Below are 24,209 nucleotides of genomic sequence, written 5' to 3'. Positions count from 1 at the left end.
TCCACTTCATCCTCCAGCACCTCGAGACCCCCAACTCCTATGCCCGCCTCCTCTTTGTGGACTACTCCTCGGCCTTTAACACCATTATCCCCCAAAAACTGTATGACAAGCTCCTCCTCTTTGACCTTGCCCCTTCCCTCTGCCTGTGGCTCCTTGACTTCCTCCTTCAGCGCCCCCAGACAGTCAGGGTCAACGGCCTCCTCTCCAAGACGCTGGTCCTGAGCACCGGAGCACCCCAGGGGTGCGTCCTCTCACCGCTGCTCTACTGCCTCTTCACCAACGACTGCGTCGCCTCTCATGACTCAGTTCAGCTGGTGAAGTTCGCTGACGACACCACAGCCGAAGGTCTCATCACCGGCGGTGATGAGACCGTGTACCGCCAGGAGGTCGACTGTCTGGTGTCGTGGTGCGACAACAACAATCTCCTGCTGAACGCCACCAAGACCAAGGAGATGGTGGTGGACTTTCGCAGGAAAAAAGGCCCTGTGGCTCCACTGATCATCAACGGCGATCCCATCGAGATGGTGGACTTTTTCAAGTTCTTGGGCACCACCATCTCCAACGACCTGTGCTGGGATGATAACGTTGACGCCATCGTCAAGCGAGCGCGGCAACGCCTCTACTTCTTGCGCCAGCTCAAGAAGTTCTGCCTCAGCCAGGTCATCCTGGTCCAGTTCTACAGGGCCGTGGTGGAGAGCATCTTGACATTCTCCATCACAGTGTGGTACGGCAACACCTCCCAGCTGCTCAAGAACAAGCTGGAGCGTGTGGTGCGCACTGCTAGCAGGATCGTCGGCTGTGAGCTGCCCTCCCTAGCATCCCTCTATGCCAAGCGCATGCTGTCCAGAGCCCAGAAAATTGTGGCTGACGAGTCCCACCCTGGCCATCCCCTCTTCGAGCGCCTGCCCTCAGGTCGTCGATTCCGATCCCTGGGGGCACGCACTCGACGTCTCCAGACCTCTTTCTTCCCCCAAGCTGTTTCCTCCCTTAACGCATCCCATCCCTCAGTTGGGCAGCTTCGCAGTCGGTGATCCTGCTGGCGGTGAGCCCACCACATCCTGTGACTCAGTGTTAGGTAGTGGTGGTGGTGGTGGTGGTGGTGGGGAGGGGGGGGGGGGGTTGAGTGGGACTTTGATGTGTGATTCGAAAATTTTATTGTAAATTTTCATTTAATAAATATACCTACCCGAATCACATGTAGCATTGACACAATCGGAGATGCTAGGTTCTGAAAAGGCTAACCGTCTAAGGGAAGCAACCCCAACCACAAAAAGTGTAAACGTAGCCATGGTAATGACCATACACCCGGGGAGTTACCTCCCATCGTGCATGCCATGTCACTACTGCTACTGAACACGTGGCTCATATCATTCGACCTAAAGAATAAATTCTCCAAATCAAAAGCGGGGTTGGCGGGAGGGAATATACTATGTGATTCGGGTAGGTATATTTATTAAATGAAAATTTACAATAAAATTTTCGATTAAATTACATATTCCTACTCCGAATCACATGTAGCAGATTGCAACAACAAGGCGGTGGGAAAGAAAAATCTAACTCACTCAAAAAACCTTGCCAAAAACCTGGACCGCTGCCAAAGAATCAGGGCGGTCCCAGTGGGAAAGAAAATCTAACCCACTCAAAAGCCCTTGCCAGGGCTGGCCCACTGCCAACAGGCAGTGAGGGAACCAAGGAAAGTCCTGATTGACAGCCGAGAAGTATCTCAGGCAAAGCGAAAGAGACAACCTCAGAGATCCAGAAAGCTGTGCTCAGCACTTCTTCCAATCTCCTAGCCGTAAAAAAGCAGCACAGGAATAGACCCAAGCCTTGGATTAAAAACCCTGGCGAGCCAAGGGAAAGACAAGCTTCCCCCCCCCCCCCTTTTATTGGAAGGAAATGCTAATGTCCTGAGAAGATCCGTGCGTAAGGTTGTCCCCTCAACTGAGAAGGACGAACCCCCGCGGTGACCTTAAGACAACCATGCCAAAGTCTGCAAACCTTGGGATGTAGTAAAGCCCAAAAGGCTTGTGAGAAAGAAGTCAGCTCAAAATAAGAGTGACCAATCCCCACGAAAGAGCGAGAGAGAGACATCCAAGCACTAAGTACCAGAGTCCACCTCGAAGAGAAAACTCACAAATAGAAGGTCGCCAGTCATCCCCTACCAGTCCCTGCGAACGCAGGGAGAGAGGTAGCACCCGACAGCAGCCACTTACGACTGTGCGTAAGCTACCGGAAGTGAGGACCCACGGTGGTCAAAAACCGATGTGACTGGCAACCATAAACAAAATGGCTAAAAGCCAGAATGTTCCCAAAACAGTCTGCTTGAAGGTAATCGAGAGTGAATCAAAAACCGAAAGCAGAAAACCAAGACTGGTAAACGTAAACCGTGAAGCCAGCCAGCCATAAGACTCCCGAAACCAGAGTTCTCAGGGAAAAAACAGGCAGTTAACTTCCTAGCCAAATCAAGAGCCTACCTGAGTTTGGCCAGAAACCCAGAGCGCGTCTGTCCCTGTCTGAAGACAGAGTCCAACGCGGAGAAAAACGGACAACCGCCCTAGACAAAGTTGCCTTTTGTAGCCGGGCGACTGTAAGGAAACCCGACCCAACGGACGTCATCCGGACTCGCCTCATACTAAGATGAGGAAGAAGAGAGGAAAGGCCCAAGACTGAAGTCACAGGAACCGAACCTTAACTAAACCTCTGCCCGAAGGAGAAGAGTAGCCAAAACCTGAGAGAGAGGAGGAAAGCCACAAAGAACTACTCCTCAAACATCCATTGTCCAAGACAATGCCCCCTCAGGAAAACCTGAATGTTACTTCCGAGGCCAACTCAAGTGAACCTTAAGTTTGGACGAAACACCAGAACGCGTCTGATCACTAGAGAAAGACAGAGTCCGACTCGATGAAAGACAACAAGGACCAAAGTCCGAACGTTTGTGGCCAAACAGGGGTAACCTGAAGCCAGAGAACCCCACAAGCCACAAGAAACAGGAAGGCAACAACCACCATCGCCGCAACGTGGAATGGCTGTTGCCCGGCCAAGGCTGCCTATTGGCTGCCAGCTTAGCTTAACCAGAGGAATGAGCATGCTTCTGCTAAGCATGTTTCTGAGTATGCTAGCCCTACCTTCCTTCAACCCTTGTAAAGCAGTCAGAGACCTGGTGATCTCTACTCGACTGAATCTCTACTGCAGGCAAAGTTTAAGCGACTCTCTTTGACTGTTCAGGGAACTGAGAACGCGAGAGAAACGAGTCCCTCCGACACCCGCCGTACGAGCGTAGAGAAGGAAGGGCAGCCTCATCTGCTCCATGCTCACCCTAGCAAGGGCTGGCCAACAGAGTAGAGAAAGGAGGCAAGTTCCAAAGGCTGAATAAGCAAGAAGGAACAAAAGGTGAAGCCCGTGTAGCCGAAGCCAGCCAAGGCTGCATGTTCCGGAACTGAACCATAGTAGAAACAGCGGCAGAACCAAAACACTAGAGATACCACCTTCGGGAGGAGATGGCCTAGCCAAAACCTGCAACCCGTGGTACCTACAAAAGGTGACTAAGGAACCGGAAGTAGAAAAAACATCCTATCTTCACGGAACGGAAGTCCGACATCGACAACAAAGTCAACCAACAAGGAAGCCACCAATGTCGATGCACCCAAGGGAAATCCTGAGCCGAAGCTTGAGCTGCGACGGAAATCCAGAACGTGTTCGATTGCTGACTAAAGACTGAGAACCAGAATAGCTCAGCTACGAACGCAAACCGAAGTCACAGTTGCTGGTGGTAAACTGATGAATGAGATGACCGGAAACCGGAAAACCATCCAACCGGAAAAAGACCTGACTTATCCCCCTACTGACGGTCGTGAATAGGGGAAACGTCCAGGGCCACCCGAACTGACTAGGCAGTAAACGCAACACCCAACAGGTAAAGTGAAGACTGCCCCGGCTGAGGCTAAAAGCCTAAATGCCCGTAGGCCAGCCGCTGTTCCTCACCCACCGACCTCCGAAGGAGTGTCAGGAAGAGGAGAAGTGTATCCGAACAGAGCCGGAAATGCAGCAGACAAAACCGCAAAAAACGGAAGCGAAAGATGCATAGAGTAGACTGAGGCCGGAAGCCCGAACGCCCGTAGGCCAGTCCTCTGTCAACTCCAGTCAAAACCGCAACGTGTACTTGAAATGGAGGACTTATGCTTCCAGTAAAACCGGAAACACCACGCCGACAACGGCTGCCGCACTGGTGAAACACAAATGCCCACGACGGAACAAGAGTGAGACAGACCAGAAGAGGACTGGGGCCGGAACCCGAACGCCCGTAGGCCAGTCCTCGATCAACCCCAGACAAGCCACTACGTGCGCTTGTGATGGAGAACCTATGCTTCCAGACAGGAAGTGTAGGAGGCCGAAGCCCCGCCCGGGAAAACCTTCGACGTGACCTCTGCCGCAGCTTAGAGGACAGCGTTAAGCCTTTTTCCCAATAACCAGCACGTGTGGAATCGCTGACGACAGACTGAATGTCCGACACAACCGGCGAAAAAACCGAAGTCCACGTACTGGTGGAAGGCCGGTGAAACGGCATAACCGGAAAACCGGAAATCCGTCCCCCCCGACGTCGTCCTAACTCATGCCTCGACCAGGCTAAGAGAGAGAAGACGGCAAGTCTGCAGCCGCAGGCACCGGAACGGCAGTCGACGCGACAACCGAAGGTTGAAACGCTGACTACATCGGCCAGAGCTGAGACACCACCTGCCCGAAGGGCTGGCGCTGCTCCTCAGCTACCGACATCCGGGAGGAAGTGGAAGCGAAAGGAGCAGTAAATCCGGGTGGAGCCGGAAAGCACCAGACGAGACCGCGAAAAGCGGAAGCGCCGAATGCGAGGACGGAGGCCGGAAGCCCGAATGCCCTAAAAGGCAACGTCCGGTCAACCCCGGAAACGACCACAGCGGGTGCGTACGTCAGAGGACCTATGCTTCCAGCGAGTGCCGGAAGCGCAGCGCCAGAAACGGCTACCGCCATTGCTCCGCCACACAATGGTCTTCGAGGAAGCCAGGGTGTGACTGAACAGAGGACGAATGCCCGGGGGGCAACGTCCGGTCAACCCCGGAAACGACCACAGCGGGTGCGTACGTCAGAGGACCTATGCTTCCAGCGAGTGCCGGAAGCGCAGCGCCGGAAACGGCTACCGCCACTGCTCCGCCACACAATGGTCTTCGAGGAAACCAGGGTGCGACTGAACAGAGGACGAATGCCCGGGGGGCAACGTCCGGTCAACCCCGGAAACGACCACAGCGGGTGCGCACATCGGGGGACCTGGTCAACCCCGGAAACGACCACAGCGGGTGCGTACATCGGGGGACCTATGCTTCCGGCGAGTGCCGGAAGCGCAGCAGTCGGAAACGGCTAGACAACTCCGGAAACGACCCCAGCGGGTGCGTACGTCGGAGAAGTAGCCGGAACCAACTGCCGCCATTGCTCAGCCACACAATGGTCTTCAGTGAAGCCAGGGTGCGACTGAACAGGGGTTTGCGGGTCGTGAACCCGCCGAAAAGAGCTGTGTCCCAGCAGGGACTGTCCGACGGCCTCACGAGGGCCTGTGGACCAGCTCGACTTACTTGAATCGCCAACCACAGCGGTAGAAGACGAAGAAGCAAAACATCCGCCCTAGACAACGTCTCGGCCGGAAGCGTCAAAGAAGCCAACAAGGTGACGTCGCCCACAGACAGCGGGACCAACGGAAGACGCAGGCTTGGAACGCGAAAATTTCTTCACAAAGATAAGCAGACACCTGCAACACCTGATCTGCTAACGGCAGAAGGCGAGGAGAAGAAACAGGACATACAACAGTATATAACTGCCCCACAAAGTGTTTGTTCGAGGCAGAAAGAGTAACGAACAAAACATAACAAACATGTTAAATCCGAAACCACGACCAGTCCTACGGACTGGTAGATACCTGCTAAAACCTAGCCAAGTAAACCACTGTCAGCAACGCTGATACACAAAATGGCGGCCAAGCGATAAGTTACTGGACAAAATTTAGAAGTCCAAAACGGACGAAAATTAAGCAATAACAAAAATTCCTGTCAAAGTAATGACGAAATATGAAATGGCTTACCAACTAACAAAGCAGAAGGCAAAAACGCAGGTAAAGTAAGGAGAACCTCACCATAACATAGGCCTAGCCACATAAATAAGCTGTCAGGAAAGCTGAGCAACCGAAAGTGGCGGCCACAAGATAAGTTACTGAAACGCATTTAGGAGTCCAAACGGACAAAAAGTCAGCAACTATAGATAAATTCCTGTCAAACCAAAGACAAGAAGGAACAAGCTTACCAACTAAACAAAGCAGCAAGCAAGTAAGAAGGTAAAATTACGTTTACCTCCAAAATACATCGGCCTAGCCACAAAAATCTGTCAACTCATGCTGACAACAAAAATGGCGGCCAACAGTAGTCACTGAAATATCACAGGTCCAAACACGGACGAAAATCAGCAACTACAACAAATTTCCTGTCAAAATAATGACCAAAATGGAAAGAGCTCACCAACTACGAAGCAGGAGGCAAGATAGACGGTAACGTGGCCGGTGGGTGTCAAAACAACACCAAACAGCGCAGCCACAGGGGAGCCCAAAAATCAACAACCTGCTCCCTCGAAAGCTGTAAGGTCGAATGATATGAGCCACGTGTTCAGTAGCAGTAGTGACATGGCATGCACGATGGGAGGTAACTCCCCGGGTGTATGGTCATTACCATGGCTACGTTTACACTTTTTGTGGTTGGGGTTGCTTCCCTTAGACGGTTAGCCTTTTCAGAACCTAGCATCTCCGATTGTGTCAATGCTACATGTGATTCGGAGTAGGAATATGTAATTTAATCCTGATTTCCAAATGTTCAACATTTTCTTTAGCTGCATTATTTTAGTTATTCATGAGTGGGTGGGTGGAGGGGATGGGCTAGTTCTAACTATGCATTAGATTATAAAATTGTATTCTGTGTAGACCCTTCCACCAGCATCTTAGACCACTCTTTGTACATTTTCTTTTAATAGATGATTGTCATTTGTTTTACCTCATGTCTGCCCTGCGTGTGATGGTGTGATCGTGACTGCTGTAGTGTGGGCGTGTGTGTGTTGGTGTGTATGTCAGTGTATGTGTGGGCGTGTGTGTGTGTCAGTGTGTGTGTGGGTGTGTGTGTGTGCGTGATTTTACCAACACTACGCGAAATTCCTTGTGCTTTAAATGTTTTTTAATGTCACTTGGCTCAATAAATACTGTATTCTGTATTCTGTATTCTCTCTGCAGCAGCCTGCTCAGCTCTCTGGGTGAGGTCTGGTTGAAAAAGTCTCGTTTGTATTGCTTATGCCATAACCCTTGTAAAATAACATTTGATTTGATTTGATTTGATCTCTCTGTAACACTTTCACATCAGTCCGCTGAGCTCACGCGACTCAGCCATGAGCAGTGAGCAGAGCTTGATGTTGTGCTTGGGCAAGTCTCAGTCAGGCAGCACTCTGATGGCAATAATGCCTCTCTCTGTCACTCTCTCTCACACTCTCACTCTCTCTCTCACACAGCAGTCTGCTCAGCTCACCTGACTCAGCCATGAGCAGTGAGCAGAGTGTGATGTTCTCCTCGGGCACGTCGTGGTCAAGCAGCACTCTGATGGCCATCATGGCCGCAGCACCAGTGGCCACTGTGGCGTCCATCAGAAAGATGTGATAGTCACGGATGTCCTTCGGCAACCTCAGGTAATGCAGCTGCAACAGAATTATATCTTGACCATGCTATCTTTTTATCTTGATGCATCTTTATATGTCCTCTTTCTATCCATATTTGTGTTTGTGTGTGTGTGGGTGTGTGTGTGTGTGTGTGTGTGTGTGTGTGTGTGTGTGTGTGTGTGTGTGTGTGTGTGTATCAGGAGGAGACATAACCCACCTCAGGTTCCCCAGTGTCCAGGTTGGTCTGAATGAGAATTTTGCCAATGCTGATGTCCTTGATTACTTCCCTTAGCGCCTGCTCCATTGTCTCCCCTGCTCGCAGGATTGACACGCCTGCCATCTGTGAAAAAATGCTGGTCTTTAGCTTTCAATCTTTTCTTCAACCAGCGCAACACAACTTATTATGTTCTGAAGAAAAATGTATGAGCCCACCCACCCCTAAAGCAAATTAAGCAAAAAATAAATACACAAGAAGGGCAAAGCCCATACGACTCACATGCTTGACCTTGACCCTTACGTGACCTTGACCTTCAGGGTCAAGGTCAAATAACTAAACCTAGCAATGACATCATACACTAAGAACTGCTTTACACATTTTTCCTACCAAAATACATCCAAAAGGTCATCCAAGGTCATGCAACACAAAACTGTTAATTCAAGACATAGGAAGTACAATGGTGCTTATTGGCTCTTTCTACTATGAGATATGGTCACTTTTAGTGGTTCACTACCTTATTTTGGTCACATTTCATAAGGGTCAAAGTGACCTTGACCTTGATCATATGTGACCAAATGTGTCTCATGATGAAAGCATAACATGTGCCCCACATAATTTTTAAGTTTGAAACAGTTATCTTCCATAGTTCAGGGTCAAGGTCACTTCAAAATATGTTTACAATCCAACTTTAAAGGACCCTTGCGACCTTGACCTTGAAGCAAGGTCAACCAAACTGGTGTCCAAAGATAGGGCTTACATTGCCCTGTATAGCATACATAGCTAAGGTGGCCATTCTCGATAACTTCAGAAAAAAATGCGAAAATGTGAAAAATGGTCGTTTTTCAGACAACAATTACGGCCCCTGTGACCTTGAACTTGAAGTGAGGTCAAGTTGCCGCACATGTTTTTTGAGATCTTGTAACCATACACCATCAGGCCACATCAGGTGTTGATAGACTTAAAGTGCCCAAGAAATATCCAACGTTAAAGTTTTCCGGACGGACGCCGGGACGGACGGACGACTCGGGTGAGTACATAGACTCACTTTTGCTTCGCATGTGAGTCAAAAATCACCAAACCAACCAACAGTAAATAACAGCTAAACCTAATACAAACAGACACTATGCTTTTCTCTGCGCTAGTCTTCATTTGAAACTCCCAGTGTGAGTATTATAACTAGTTTTATAGTTTTCCTAGTTTGATCAACATCCCTTAATGCCACAAAACAAGGTAACAACCAAGAGAACTGTTCACACTTACCTTAATATCTGACAATCTCTTTCCTGAGTATTCAATACCCGGTTGTGTTTCCACGGTGACAGACTGAAAACAAGCAACCATCTTTGAATCAGCAATACCATTTCCAGTTCACTAACACTGCAATGTAACTTGAATGCCAAGAATGTTAAATTCTTGCTTTATGTCACATGCCCCTTATTTCCTTTTATTTCTAGTCATTTCTTACATCATACAACTTCTAGTCTGTTCTCTTCAGTTCCCTATTTTCACCACACACACACTCTCCTCTCCCTTGCTGCCTTTACCTTCACCGCCCATGAATAGGGTCAGGTATCTATTTCCAGCTGGATGGGCTGGAGCTGGAGACTGGTCGGAAAAGGCGGGCATTTGCGTGAGAGGCAAGCGCTCTAACCACTATGCCACTCTAGCTCTCATACCTAATTTTGAGTGCCGACAAACACAGAAACACAGACGCCGTTTAGCTGGGGCTTTCAAATTTACGGAAAATTGTCCATCCATGTCAAACAATGAAAACGTCTGGAAAGTGATATCATTGCAAGACTTCTTACCTTGAAAGGCAACAAGGACATGGCAAACTCAAACAGCAGATGCATCAGTCTTTTGGAGTAGAAGATGAATTCATCTCGGTTTGTTTCCTGGTTTCTGCACACGCATAAAACATACCAAACCATGCATGAACAATTACGTTATCCATGCTGACTGTTCTCCCAGCTTAATAAGGCGCTGATGGCATGTACAGTAGTACCTGCGATGAGTGGCCACTCCAATGAGAGGTCTGGACACCTGCACATAAAGTACACCTTTCGTTGTCCCATTGACTATCAATTTGACAAAATTATACCTCTCATCAAATGCCACCTGCTTCATATGGACACTTGTGGATGGACTCAAGGTGTCTTTTTATCGCAGCATAGACCATTTATCCTGGACCGCCAACTAGCTCTCTCTCCGCTCTGTCTCTCTATTACGAGGTAGCGGCCTCATGCATTTAGGAAGCTACGCTTACTAGCCTTTCAGAAATCAGGGGGATGTCATATCCGGTATTGATTGTAAACATGGACGAAGTTGCCGAGGTAAGTTTTGAAAATGCTAAAATAAACTCAGCTAAAGTGCATATGGAACATGTTTTTCGATGAGTTTTGTAAAGTTTAGTTTGGAGTTTTGGAAAATCCAGTTCATTGTCACCTCCCATTGTCACAAATAACTGGAGCGTGCTTTCTTTTCACTGTCTTTCAAACCGGACGCTAAGCGCCCCTGTGAAAGTCGAGCATCATAACCTCGAAGGGTCACGTGACGAGTTGGCGGTCCAGGCTATTTGGTCTATGATCGCAGGTACCACTGTCCTGGGTGATGGTGCATGTCATGCATTTGAGCGGTGTTCCTACATAACTAAGGTAACACTACAGTGCACCAAGAGAAGTTGCATATCTGGTAATGGTACTACAGTAAAACCTGCGAGCAAAGGACGCTCTTGGGGAGCCTTGCCACTGTCCTTTGTAGCAAGGTGTCCTTTCTTATGAATATGAATGCGCCAACATTTTTTTGGACAAAAAAAAAAAGTCACAGATTCTTTTTTGACAGTGATTATTAAAACTCAAAGTTTTGAAGCCCTCAAGTTTTTTTGTTTTTATATTTAGTCAAGTTTTGACTAAATATTTTAACGTAGAGGGGGGAATCGAGAAGAGGGTCGTGGTGTATGTGTGTGTGTGTGTGTCTGTCTGTCTGTGTGTGTGTGTAGAGCGATTCAGACTAAACTACTGGACCGATCTTTATGAAATTTGACATGAGAGTTCCTGGGTATGAAATCCCCATACGTTTTTTTTCATTTTTTCAATAAATGTCTTTGATGACGTCATATCCGGCTTTTCGTGAAAGTTGAGGCGGCACTGTCACGCTCTCATTTTTCAACCAAATTGGTTGAAATTTTGGTCAAGTAATCTTCGACGAAGGCCGGGGTTTGGTATTGCATTTCAGCTTGGTAGCTTAAAACCTAATGAGTGAGTTTGGTCATTAAAAATCTGAAAATTGTAAAAAAATTATTTTTTTTATAAAACGATCCAAATTTACGTACATCTTATTCTTTATCATTTTCTGATTCCAAAAATATATAAATATGTTATATTTGGATTAAAAACAAGCTCTGAAAATTAAAAATATAAAAATTATTATCAAAATTAAATTGTCCAAATCAATTTAAAAACACCTTCATCTTATTCCTTGTCGGTTCCTGATTCCAAAAACATATAGATATATGTTTGGATTAAAAACACGCTCAGAAAGTTAAAACAAGAGAGGTACAGAAAAGCGTGCTATCCTTCTCAGCGCAAGTACTACCCCGCTCTTCTTGTCAATTTCACTGCCTTTGCCGTGCGCGGTGGACTGACGATGCTACGAGTATACGGTCTTGCTGCGTTGCATTGCGTTCAGTTTCATTCTGTGAGTTCGACAGCTACTTGACTAAATGTTGTATTTTCACCTTACGCGACTTGTTTGTTTTTGTTCAAAGAAAAGGAGAGAGAGAGAGAGAGAGAGAGAGAGAGAGAGAGAGAGAGAGAGAGAGAGAGAGAGAGAGAGAGAGAGAGAGAGAGAGAGAGAGAGAGAGAGAGAGAGAGAGAAAGAGAAAGAGAAAAGAGAGAGAGAGAGAGAGAGAGAGAGAACGAGCGAAGGCGAAGGAGAGAGAGAGAGAACGAGCGAAGGCGAAGGTGAGAGAGAGAGAGAGAGAGAGAGAGAGAGAGAGAGAGAGGTGCAATCGGTTTCTTATCTGAAGCAATGGGCCATTCACTGGAAGATTCTTTGATCGAGCTGTTGAAAACCACTAGAAGAGTTCTTCGTTCAACTCATCATAGGTTGTTTTTCTTCTCTTAACACATTTTGCCGTCGATCTGGCACCGGAGTCCCACTGACTGAGAATTTGTGTTCGATCAGCTTTTATGTTGGAAATTTGAGTTTTTCCGCAATTCAGCTCATCAGCAACTTTTCGAACGGTCTTTATGACATCGACTCTCTCTTCTAAAGTCAAAATTTGTCGTTTTGGCATGATGAGACGAAGACGAAGGATGAGACGAAGATGCACCACAGTACAGAAAGTAGAAACCCGAAATGTTTGTGAGTTCACGGCATCGACCAATGAGTGTGCACCATACAGAAATCAACTTCTTTCAAGTGCTGTCGTTGGCTTACAAAATAAGCTTCTCGCGTGTTCACATCGCCAGCGAGATTGTATTTGCAGAACCAAGATGGCGGACCAGCGTCTGCTAAAAGCTGTCTGCTTCAAGGGTTTGTCCGTTGTTGACAAGTAACGAACCCAATCGGGACCACAAAAGGGTGTCCGCGTCCGCGCCTTTGAGGTGTTCGCTCTTTGAAGGTGTTTTTGAGAGTAAAATACATCTGTCCTCACTTGAATTGTCCGTTATGCTAAGGTGTCCGCCAGATGCAGGGTTTACTGTAGTCCAATGCATCTAGGTCAATGTTCCACAACTAAGAAAACTAAGGGTAACCTGCTGGAAGGGACGAAGGAGTAAAAAAAAAAAAAAAAAGGGAGAAAGAGGGATAAGAAGACTTGGAATAGAGAGGGGAAGGGAGATAATGTATCGTTTTTGTGAGAGTTGGTGTCATGCACTTTGGAAAATTCTCAACAGAAAAAATAAACATCATGCACCTGTAGGATTTCTCACCTGATAAAGGTATGGATGCCATGCACCTGAGGTGTTTTCACTAGAACATACAAGGAATCTGGCATGGGTTCATCCTTGTGCTCAAAGTTGGCCAGCTTGTTGCGAAGCTTAAAGCCACGCTGAAAAGCAAGACCACATTCACTCACAGTCTGAACAAGGACACAGTTCTTCTCTCATATCTATGCCTCTGTCTTGAGATCAACCCGACACACAACAATAAACAAAACAATGTGGCAGAAATTTGTGAGTATATCCACATGAGAAACTTACAAAAGATACTGTGATAAGAAATACTCCATCTTTAACAATTTCCTTGCCCTGAGAAAAACCCAGTTGGTCAATAATTCTATTAACGTTACGAGGAAGACTTCAGACTAGCACATGCACTACAAGGCAGGTTTGTGTCCGATAGCAGTTTAGTGGCAACATGACAATTTGTGACAAACCAAGTGTGCATTTTGTAGACCACACTTCAAGCATATCTCTGTACACAATGAATCTGTAAACGAGACCCAACAGCCTCCAGAAATGCAGAAAAGTTCCGAATCAAATCTTTTGTTACACAAAATTAACATAGCACTCAAAAAGTTAAGACAGCCAGAATTATCCAGTCCCACCCCCCCCCCCCCCCCCCAGCAAGATAATCCAGAAAAGTCTATCCCAAAAAAAATTAATCAAAGCACTCAGAAAGCTTAAACAGCCAGGGCTGCTTTAACCAGTTACCCCCCCCCCCCCCCATAACCTCCTTACCAGGGGACTGAACCAAGCTGAAATATTACAAGCAACCAGAGGGATGAAGCAACCAAAAAAACATACATCACAGTCCCCCCCTCCTTGCCAATCCCCCCCCCACCCCCCCCCACACACACACACACACAAAGAAAACCAACTTACTGCCAAAAGCTGGTTGTGGACGTGCATCACGATAAGGTTGATGGCCACGTCATTCTCTCCGCCACGGGGAACAATGATGTCAGCTGCAGTCATGGTTGGTTCGATGTAATGCTCGAAGGAAGGCTTGACGAATGTGCTGTACTGCTTCAACACCCCTTCCAGGTCTCGGCCTCGCTCCGTGATGTCGCGCTTCAGTCGCCTCGCTAACCGCACATCCGAATCCGTGTCCACAAACACTTTCAGGTCCATTAGCTGAAGAACAAAAATAATAACAATAACAGATAAGAACCGAAGGAAAAACAGTGTAAATAAACACACAGCATTCATAGTTACTTTTTGATAAAGGACGTAATAAAACACAATCTGGAGAGCAGAAGAACAATGGTGACTGCAGTGAGTGAGAGCAATAAATCAAAAGACCCAAAAATACAGTACTCACGTGTGAACGAAGAATGCGCAACAAATAGCAACAATGTTTCAACCCCAGTAATCGTTACATCTGTAGTTCTTCTTTCTGTTCTATTGTCTGTCTTTTGTTTTCCCCTACTTTGTTTCTGTACCTAAAGAAGACCCTAGGGTTGAAACGTTGCTGTTATTTGTTCCCTATTCTTCGTTCACGCGTGAGTAAAATATTTGTTGGTATTTTTACAACCTGGAGAGCTAATTTAGTTGCTGGTCACTAATTACAGTCATTGGGGGGGGGGGGGGGGGGAGTGTACACAAATAAGTAGCCTAATGCATTTATACCCAGTAGCAGCCTGCAGTGCTCCACTCAACTTACAATAGCATTGCATATAAAGCAGCATCAGCTCACCCCAGCAGAATATTAAGTTGTAACAACGCCAGTGGTCTCATGACTGCACTAACTTGCTCATATCATCTCTGGACAAAATGTCAGCAGCATGAGCATGCGTATGATCACACAGTCTTGAATGTCATTCCAAATGTCAGTCACAACAGCTGCGAGATATGTATAACATGTGACTGGAAGCCAAAAGAACAACAGCTGCGAGATATGTATAACATGTGACTGGAAGCCAAAACACTTTGCGCCAAACAGACCTGTTTAACCCATAACTTGATAGAGCAACTGTCAAGTCAAAAAATAGTAAGGCCAAAAAAAAATAGGTCTGTTTACGGTAACATAGGCCAAAAAAAATAGGGTCGGTAGGTCGGGATTTTTTTTTTCCCCCAAAAAAACCATATTTTTACGGTTTTTTTGCCCAAATGCCAAAAAAAGTCTAGGGTCGCGCAAAAAAAATAGGGTCGGTCGGGTTACCGTAAACAGACTATTTTTTTTTTTTGCCTAAACTGATGACCAAAATAATAATCCAGTAAATGTAGTTACCAAACACCAACACGAGCAAAACCAACCTAATCTGCCGCACATTTGAACATCACAGTCTAGATACAAATGTTTCATTTTTTTGTGCTCAAAATCCTTAAAAAATCTCAATAAATTGCTCCAGAATAATAAGAGTAAACGAACCTGACAACAGATCAAAAGAGAGAGACAGTGAGAGTTACACAGACTCAGACCTCACTTACCTTCAGCAGTTCCTTGCTTGTAAAAGACATGATGCCCTCAAACACTATCACGTTAGCACCATACAGTGTTTTCTGTGGATAAACACAAAGAAACTAAAACTTAATGAAAAAGAATGAGAATGGCAGAGAGACAGGGAAAGCTGCTGCAAGATAACGACAACAATGATTATTCAACAGATATAAAATCTATGATATGTTCTGCCTGCCAACTCCAATTACAGAAATAAGTAAACGAATCAAGTATTCAAAATATCAGGGTAATCAGTGTGTTTCAAAGAATAAAATCGATTGATTATCTAAGGAAAACCTCCCTGGTAGTTAATTATGCAGCAATTCCTAATGCACATCATTATGCAACCACGTGCATGACATACTTGAATCTCCTTTGGAGGCAAAGCCAGTCAAACAGGATTGATTGGGGGCTAAATAATAGCCCTATAAAAATCTACTATGATGAACTAGAACGTTTGCACGATCCCCATCACAAACAGCTGCCCACATCTGACAGGTGTGTCTAACCGACACTACTATAAATACTAAATAGCTCACGCTCAAGGTCGGCATATAACCGTGTAAATGCAGAGCAGCTGTTGCAAAAGGGGAATACTGCATCACCCTTTCACAAATATATGTGACCCTCCACCACGAAATGAGTCGCATGTCACCTCGCGCGGTTCTGCGCTAGGTTTAATATAAGTCCGGGGAGTGTCTGGTAACAGTGTGAGGGTCACCTTAGTCACAGGCTTATAACTCAAACAGTTTTCGCTTTTTTCTAAAACGGTTTTCACTACTGGATAGAGCATAAAAAATTCTTTAGGATAATGTAAAAATATGAAAATCATGCAAAGGTGACATGTGACTCATTCCGTGGTGGAGGGTCACATATATGTCAACACCAACAGACAGAAATGGCCAGTCACACAAGGACACTTGCCAGAACTCCGCCACTTGCTATCTTAGCACTTTGCCAACCTTATTTGCAAACACACAAGCAAGTAAGGCACAAAAAAAAAAATAGGTCTGTTTACTTTACGGTAACATAGGCCAAAAAAATAGGGTCGGTAGGTCGGGATTTTTTTCTTCTTTTTTTTCCCAAAAAACCATATTTTTACGTTATTTTGCAAAAAAACAAGATATTTTTTTTTCCCCCCCCAAATGCCAAAAAAAAGTCTAGGGTCGTGCTAAAAAAATAGGGTCGGTCGGGTTACCGTAAACAGACTTTTTTTTTTTTTTTGCCTAAGCAATACACAGTCAAACCTGTCGGAGATAACGACCACCTAAGTGACCGCTCAAAAGTGGATGTCGCAGACAGGTGGTCACCATGGAAAGGTGAATTGCATCGACAAAAATACTTGTCAGGGATTTCTTTAGGTGTTTTTTGTGGGCAGGTAGTCGTTATCGAGAGGTGCGGGGGGGGGGGGGGGGGGGGGGGGGGGTGGGCAGAGCAGGTTCCACTGTACCCACAATATTTTGGGATCCCTGGCATGGTTGGAAAGGTGAATTTTTTTGTGAACAAAAATACTTTCAGGGATCTGTTAGGGTGGCTTTTGAGGGCAGGTGGTCGTTATCGAGAGGTAGTCGTCAGGGCAGGTTCCACTAGTACTATACAGGGATCTCTGGCATGGGTGGAAAGGTGAATTATATTAGGAAAAATACTCGTCACGGATCTTTTGAGGTGGTTGCTGTGGGCAGGTGGTCGTTATCGAGAGTCCAGGGCAGATTCAACTGTACCTACCATATTTTGGGATCCCTGGCATAGTTGGAAAGGTGAATTAAATTGTGAACAAATACTTTTACAGATCTGTTAGGGTGGTTTTTTTGGGCAGGTGGTCGTTATGGACAGGTGGTGACCAGGACGTTTCACTGTACCTACCATATGGGGATCCCTGGCATGGGTATTAAAGTTGTAGACAGGCACGTCAACATTTTTCCCTTCCTTCAGTCTCTGCAGCGTGGCCGCCAGAAGCGGGACGTCAAAGGCGTCGGGGTGATCAAAGTTGTACTCGTTGCGAGCTGCTTGCTCATGCTGCTCGGAGTTGAGTACCTAACAAATGCACGAAAGATGCTGTAACAAACCATATGTCTGTGCTAAATAAAAACAACATTTACTACTCATGAGGACTAGAGATCAGCAACTGTATCAGACTGAAAAGTTTATGAACCTGTCAAGAAAGAATACTTGACTTATTGACATATATATTATCCTTCCCTTCTTTTTATTCTCCCTGGAATGGGACTTGAGAATGATAGTTAGAGGGCAAGGCCAGGCAAAAGGCTGAACAACAAGAGCAACAAGTGCTCCATTTTGCTTTTTTACTGGGGGTAGAAAAGTGTAAATTGTAATGTCAGGAATAACAGTATGCTTTGACTCATGACTCACAATTTCTCGGTGCTATCTAAATTCAATAAGCAGAGCATGAAGTATACAGGGCAATGCTTGTGGATTTCACTTCAGTTTCAGTAACTTGTCCATGCTTCTACTGCAAAACCGCTAAACCTGGTCATTCACCAAGTCACAGAAGATTGAGGACTATCACCCCAGAGCAAAGATAAACAAGAAGGGCAAAGCCCATACGACTCACATGCTTGACCTTGACCTTTACATGACCTTGACCTTCAGGGTCAAGGTCAAATAACTAAACCTAGCAATGACATCATACAGTTGATACACTAAGAACTGCTTTACACATTTTTCCTACCAAATACCCAAGGTCAAGGTCATCCAAGGTCATGCAACACAAAGCTGTTAATTCAAGACATAGGAAGTACAATGGTGCTTATTGGCTCTTTCTACCATGAGATATGGTCACTTTTAGTGGTTCACTACCTTATTTTGGTCACATTTCATAAGGGTCAAAGTGACCTTGACCTTGATCATATGTGACCAAATGTGTCTCATGATGAAAGCATAACGTGCCCCACATAATTTTTAAGTTTGAAACAGTTATCTTCCATAGTTCAGGGTCAAGGTCACTTCAAAATATGTATACAATCCAACTTTGAAGAGCTCCTGTGACCTTGACCTTGAAGCAAGGTAAACCAAACTGGTATCAAAAGATGGGGCTTACTTTGCCCTATATATCATATATAGGTGAGGTATAGAATCTCAAAAACTTCAGAGAAAATGGGAAAAATGTGAAAAATAGCTGTTTTTTAGGCAACATTTATGGCCCCTGCGACCTTGACCTTGAAGCAAGGTCAAGATGCTATGTATGTTTTTTGGGGCCTTGTCATCATACACCATCTTGCCAAATTTGGTACTGATAGACTGAATAGTGTCCAAGAAATATCCAACGTTAAAGTTTTCCGGACGGACGGACGGACGACTCGGGTGAGTACATAGACTCACTTTTGCTTCGCATGTGAGTCAAAAAACACTAGCATCAGTACTTATCAGCCCTGATCTTTAACCCCATCCATTATCAAAGCGGCTGAAGCCTCTCAACCACACGCATCTTTCTACTGACAGTGTTAACAGTTTGTAGTTTCCTGGATGCATAAAAATGTGCAGCATACGTACATGCACAACATACTCTGCCTAAAGTTTGTTGGGATCCACCAATATCATGAGATAATCATTATTCTTACTTTGGACTAAGTATCCCCCCACCTCCCCTCCCTACTCGAATGCTCATGTCAGAATTTTAGCATCTGTCATTGCCACATGTACACATACAGTTTAGGCCAAAAAAATAGAATGTTTGTTTCCGATGACATGGCAAAAATAATTAGAGTCGGTAGGTTGGGGTTTTTTCTTTTTCTTTGAGTGGCTTTTTATCGGCTGGAAATCGGGTGAGCTGTGTCACTTGAATGTCAAAGAAAAGTAACTTTCCTGACAAAATCTGCAAAATCAATTTGTTTCTTGTTTTCTTTTTTGAAGCGTCAAAAAAAGTTCTAGGGTCAAGAGGAAAATAAAAGGGTTGATCAGGGTATCAGAAACATTAATTTGTTTATTCTTGGTCTAAAAGTTTCTGCAAACTTACTTTATAAAAAGAGTCCATGCTGAGCAAGCTGACCCAAGGTACATCCAGAGCCTCGATGATCTTGTTCGCCACTGTGGTCTTCCCCGAGGCACTGCCTCCGCTGATTCCTGTAATCAATACAGATCAGATTTCACTTTCACACAAACAGGCACACATATCGTACAGACAGACATATACTTTTAAAGTCTAAAAAGTAAATCACAAACATTGCTTTGACGTTTATGATTTTTAGCACAAGTATGCGTGTGTGGGGTTTTTTTTACCACGTAACTTTTTTCTATTCATTATATTCTTTGCATATATTTTCACCAAAGTAGTTTACACTGGAACTTCGACAGCACAGATTTGTATCTAAATTTTATCTTTATGTTCTGACTTACCAATAACGAAGGCATTTTTCAACTGTCCGTGTGTGTCGTACCAAGGTGGTCGTCCAGCTGTGTACAGAGTGCGATTTGCAGTGTGCACAACCCGTGTCGCTTTGGTAGGGTTGGAGGCATAGCCTTTCTTCTTTCCACCTGAAGTCTTGGTAGGGCTCTTTGGAACAGGAGATTTTATTTCGGGTGAAGCTAGCCCTGCTTCAATTCCATTGTCTGGGGATGAAGCATCCCGATCACTGGACGCATCTTCACCGCTACCACTGTACATTTAAAGCATAAAAACTGAGTGAAACTCTCAAATAATTTTTCTGCTACTGAACCAAAACAAAACTGTTCATGCCAAAGCGTTAATAACATTAAAACAAAAACCAAGGACAGAACATGCTAACAAACAATAACAAATTTGAATGAGGGAAAAATATTCATACGACTAAGTGCCAAAAGGTGCTCACAGAACAGAAGACGACTTTGTTTTACAATAAAAATGTTTCTAAAAACGTGTGTCTGCTGAAAATTGGTGTGTGTGTGGATGAATGTGCGAAGAGATAGTGGACATAATTTCGTGTGTCTGACTTGAACGGTTTTGAAGTTATCTTTGTTTAAAGTCAAAAATAACGCCAAAACCGGCCATCTGAAAACGGACATCGTGATACCTCGTGTTTTGAATATGCCACAGAAAAATAACAAGAAGCACAAATGCCTTGCATTTCGTTTGATTGAATGCTTGAAACATAGCTTAACAGACGAGACCAAACGTCAAATCTAAATCTTGAGAGAATTTTTTTTTTTCGATAACCGAATTTTAAGGTGTCGCACGCAAGATGTGTCGTCATCACGGCATACATTTTTCAATCGCAGATATTTACCAAATTTCTTTTTCAAAAACTCTGGAATTGATGTTGACACGTCAAGCGATAACGGTGTATCAAACTGCTGTCTTTCAAGTAATCCAGCAAAGACTGCAGAACTTTTGAACAGCAATTTTGAAAACGATCTGAAAATGTCGTCATATCTTGCATGCGACATAATGTTCGGTAATTAACGGTTATTTTCTTTTAAAAACAAAACTTACATGTACAAGGATCTACTTCATCTAGGGAACCATGTGACACATTCTGTGTTCAAAATTTGTGAAGAAATCACGAACCATGAAAGCGCTACCAAGTGTTGAAATTATGTTGTCAACATCTTTTGAGATCTTGCGTGCGACACCATCTTGCGTTCAACATAAAATGTCACTAGCTTATCGAGTTTAATGGGAAAACTAACTATTTGTTGTCTTAGTTTAATCTTCTTAATTATAAGCGTAATAAAACAGAACTTCCAAGATAAATTTTAATTGAGATTAGCGAAAGAGCGGGTACGCAAGTCGACCTTAAAGCAACAAAATAAAAACACGAGCGTTTGTCGTGATGTCTTGCGTGCAACACGTTCTCAAAAAAGAAAATATATTATTTTCTCAGACTTTTTTAAGTTAAAACCTTGCAACTTCACATACATTTGGGCCTAATCGCCCCCATGCATGGTAAAAGTCTTGTTGACCCTTGTCAAATTTCAAGGTCACGGCTGGGTCACATGGAGATCAAAAAACGTAAGAAAAATATTTTTTCAGAGATTTTTGAAGCTAGAACCTTGAAACTTCAAACAACGCTTTTGCTTAATCATCACTCGACAAGAAAATTTCAGGTTGATCTTTGAGAAATTTGAAGGTCATAGCAAGGTCTCGTGTTGGTAAAAAAAAAACCCACAGAAATTAACCCTTTTCTCAGAATTATTGAAAGCAAGAACCCTAAAGTTCACACACTTTTGGGCTTAATTAATAGCCTCCATACACGGTGGAAGTCTGGTTGACCTTTGTCTAATGTCAAGGTCACGTATGGGCCAATAATTTTTTTTAAATTATCACTTTTTTCCGTTGTTTTTAAAGGGAGAGCCTTCGAACATCATAAACGCCGTAGCTCAATGATTCTTCGACACAAAGAAGTTCAGAAAGATCCTTGTCAAATGTGAAGGTCACAGCAGGGTCTCGTACGGGTAAAAAACAAACAAACAGACAATAATCCTTTTCACAGCTTTGTGGTAAGCTAGAAACTTGAAACTTTACACACATTCAGGGCTTGATAACGTTTTGACACGGTGAAAGTCTGGTTGACCCTTGTCAAATCTCAAGGTCACAGCCGTGTCGCTCATGGGTTAAAAAACCAGACTGTTATCCATTTCTGTTTTATTTCTAAAGTTAGAACCTTGAAACTTCATACAACGCAATCGATCAATTATCCTTCGACATGGAGAAGATCAAGTCGATCCTCAACAAAATTCAAGGTCACGACTGGTTCTCCTGACTGTATAAAACGGCATTTTTTTTCTCAGACACTTGTGAAGCTAGAACTTTGAATCTTCACGCATATTCGGGGCTAAATAGCCTTCTGACATGTTGGAAGTCTGGTTGACCCTTGTACAATTCAAGATTACAGCTGGGTTGCGTATGGGTGGCATTGCTTTTGAAGCTGGAGAAATTGAACTTGGTATAACACATTTGCTTGATAATTCTCCGAGATGGAAATTAAAGCTTAAGTTGAGTCTTGTAAAATTTCAAGGTCGCAACAGGGTCGAGTTGGGATCATCAAAATGGAAAATTATCAATTTACTGACCATTTGTACATCTAGAACTTTGAAAATTCACACCAGTTGGGTGCTAAAAAGCCAGCCTTCAGGCATGGTAGAAGTATACTTGACCCTTGTCAAATTTCAAGGTCACAACTCGGTCGCGTATGGCTTAACAAGGATAACAAATGATTTTCTGCATTGCCTTTAAAGCAATAGCCTTGGCACTTCGCACAACGCCTTTGCTTAATGATTCTTCAAATGTTTCTCGTCAAATTTCAAGGTCACAGCGGGGTCAAGTTGAGGCACAAATAATGCGAAGTTATGAAATTACCAAACTTATTGTAAGCTAGAGAGTTGAAACTTCATCGATGACCTTTACACGTGACTACAGTATGGGTGATAATACTCAAATTACAAAGTCACAGCTATTGGGGTCGAGTGCAGGCCAGAAAGTTAATTCCTTTTAAGCTTCAAAACGTGGCTACGTTATAGTCACTAGCTCGTATTTATATTTCTGAGGCTAGAACTTAAACACATGTGCATCTTTGTAGATCTAGAGCTTGAGCTCTTTCAAACATGACCCAAATCTGGTTGACCAAAGACAAATTTCAGGGTCACAACAGGGTCAATTTGGGATCTTAAAATGGAAAATTATCAATGTTTTGAACATTTTTTAAACTACAGTTTACACTTTAACAATTTCTAGGATTGGATGCCCCTTCTGACGTGACCAAAGTCTGGTTGACGTTTGTGAAATGACACATTTATATTTTTGACATCAACAAGACCTTGCTGTGACCTTGATGCTTGGCGTTTTCATAAAGACTTCATAAAGACTAGACAGTGTAAAGGACAGCATACTCTAGAAATGTGTGTATTTTCACAGCTCGTGCTATAAACGCATTGACGAAATGAAAATATTCCAAATTTTGAACCAAACCTGACCCCGCTATGACCTTGAAATTGACAAAGATTAACCAGGTCACTTTCTTTTTAAATGGCATCAACATTCTAAAAGTATGTAAAGTTGGCTAAAGTGTAATGTTTCTAGCTTTAAAACATGTAAGACAACGAACATTTTCCAATTTGGAAAGCAACTTTACACCTTACTGTGACCTTTGAATTTGATGAGGTTTGATGCGACCTGCGCCACACAAGGGGGTCATTAAACCTTGGAAGTGTGCCAAGTTTCAAAGCCCTAGCTTCAAAAACATGCGAGAAATCCTCAATGACAAATCTTTATGTTTGACCTCAACGCAACCCTGCTGTGACCTTGACCTTTTCAACCTAATCTGTAATCGCGTGTAGAGGTCATCATACACTAAAAATGTCTGTATTCTCAAAGTTTGTGCTATAAACGCGCTGAATAAATTGACACTTCCAAATTTTGAACCAGATGTGACCCCACTGTGACCTTGACATTCTTAGAAAGATTAACCAGGTGGTCACTTTTGTTAAGATTTCATCAAAATTCTGAAAGTATGTAAAGTATGTAAAGTCTAACTGATCTAGCTTTAAAACATGTAAGACGTACAACGACAATTGTCCAGTTTGGAAAGGAAATTTAACCTAGCTGTGACCTTGAAATTCAATGTGGTTTAATGTGATCTGTACCATATCTGGGGGTCACCATACTTTGGTAGTGTGCCAAGTTTCAAAGCCCTAGCTTCAGAAACGTGCGAGATAACCTGAATGCTACGTCTCAGTGCCATGTTGAATAATATAACGAACAAAATTCCCGTTATTTGTGAAATAATTTGAGTGCATTTGTCTTTTCTTTTTATAATTGGGTTCCAACATCTGTTGTCTTAACAAAAATCACAATATCAGTCTTGTTTGTCAACTTTTATTTTTTAGCCCCTTTGTCCGCTTTTCGTGCGCACCTTTTGGCACTTAGTCATATACATTTTCTTAACTTCATAATTTCTTCACAATTTTGTCT

The 24,209-nt window shown here is 44.1% G+C and overlaps 1 protein-coding gene across 1 annotated transcript in view; it reads right to left on the bottom strand.

Moving 5' to 3' along the window:
- The window catches only part of LOC138966178 (uridine-cytidine kinase-like 1), a 30,452-nt gene that overhangs the window by 5,522 nt on the left and 721 nt on the right, over nucleotides 1-24,209 (bottom strand). Inside the window, exons 2-11 of the mRNA XM_070338309.1 lie at nucleotides 19,661-19,920; nucleotides 19,281-19,387; nucleotides 17,171-17,341; nucleotides 15,298-15,369; nucleotides 13,750-14,001; nucleotides 12,856-12,974; nucleotides 9,730-9,823; nucleotides 9,182-9,244; nucleotides 7,922-8,044; nucleotides 7,578-7,743 (exon numbers count right to left, since the gene is read on the bottom strand). Of these exons, the coding sequence (XP_070194410.1) occupies nucleotides 7,578-7,743; nucleotides 7,922-8,044; nucleotides 9,182-9,244; nucleotides 9,730-9,823; nucleotides 12,856-12,974; nucleotides 13,750-14,001; nucleotides 15,298-15,369; nucleotides 17,171-17,341; nucleotides 19,281-19,387; nucleotides 19,661-19,920 (1,427 nt within the window). The remainder of the gene's footprint in view (nucleotides 1-7,577; nucleotides 7,744-7,921; nucleotides 8,045-9,181; nucleotides 9,245-9,729; nucleotides 9,824-12,855; nucleotides 12,975-13,749; nucleotides 14,002-15,297; nucleotides 15,370-17,170; nucleotides 17,342-19,280; nucleotides 19,388-19,660; nucleotides 19,921-24,209) is intronic.

Source organism: Littorina saxatilis, linkage group LG5 (assembly GCF_037325665.1).
Source record: "Littorina saxatilis isolate snail1 linkage group LG5, US_GU_Lsax_2.0, whole genome shotgun sequence".
Taxonomy (NCBI): domain Eukaryota; kingdom Metazoa; phylum Mollusca; class Gastropoda; order Littorinimorpha; family Littorinidae; genus Littorina; species Littorina saxatilis.
The sequence above is the reverse complement of the archived record's forward strand: the minus strand, read 5'-3'. Positions and strand labels throughout refer to the sequence as shown.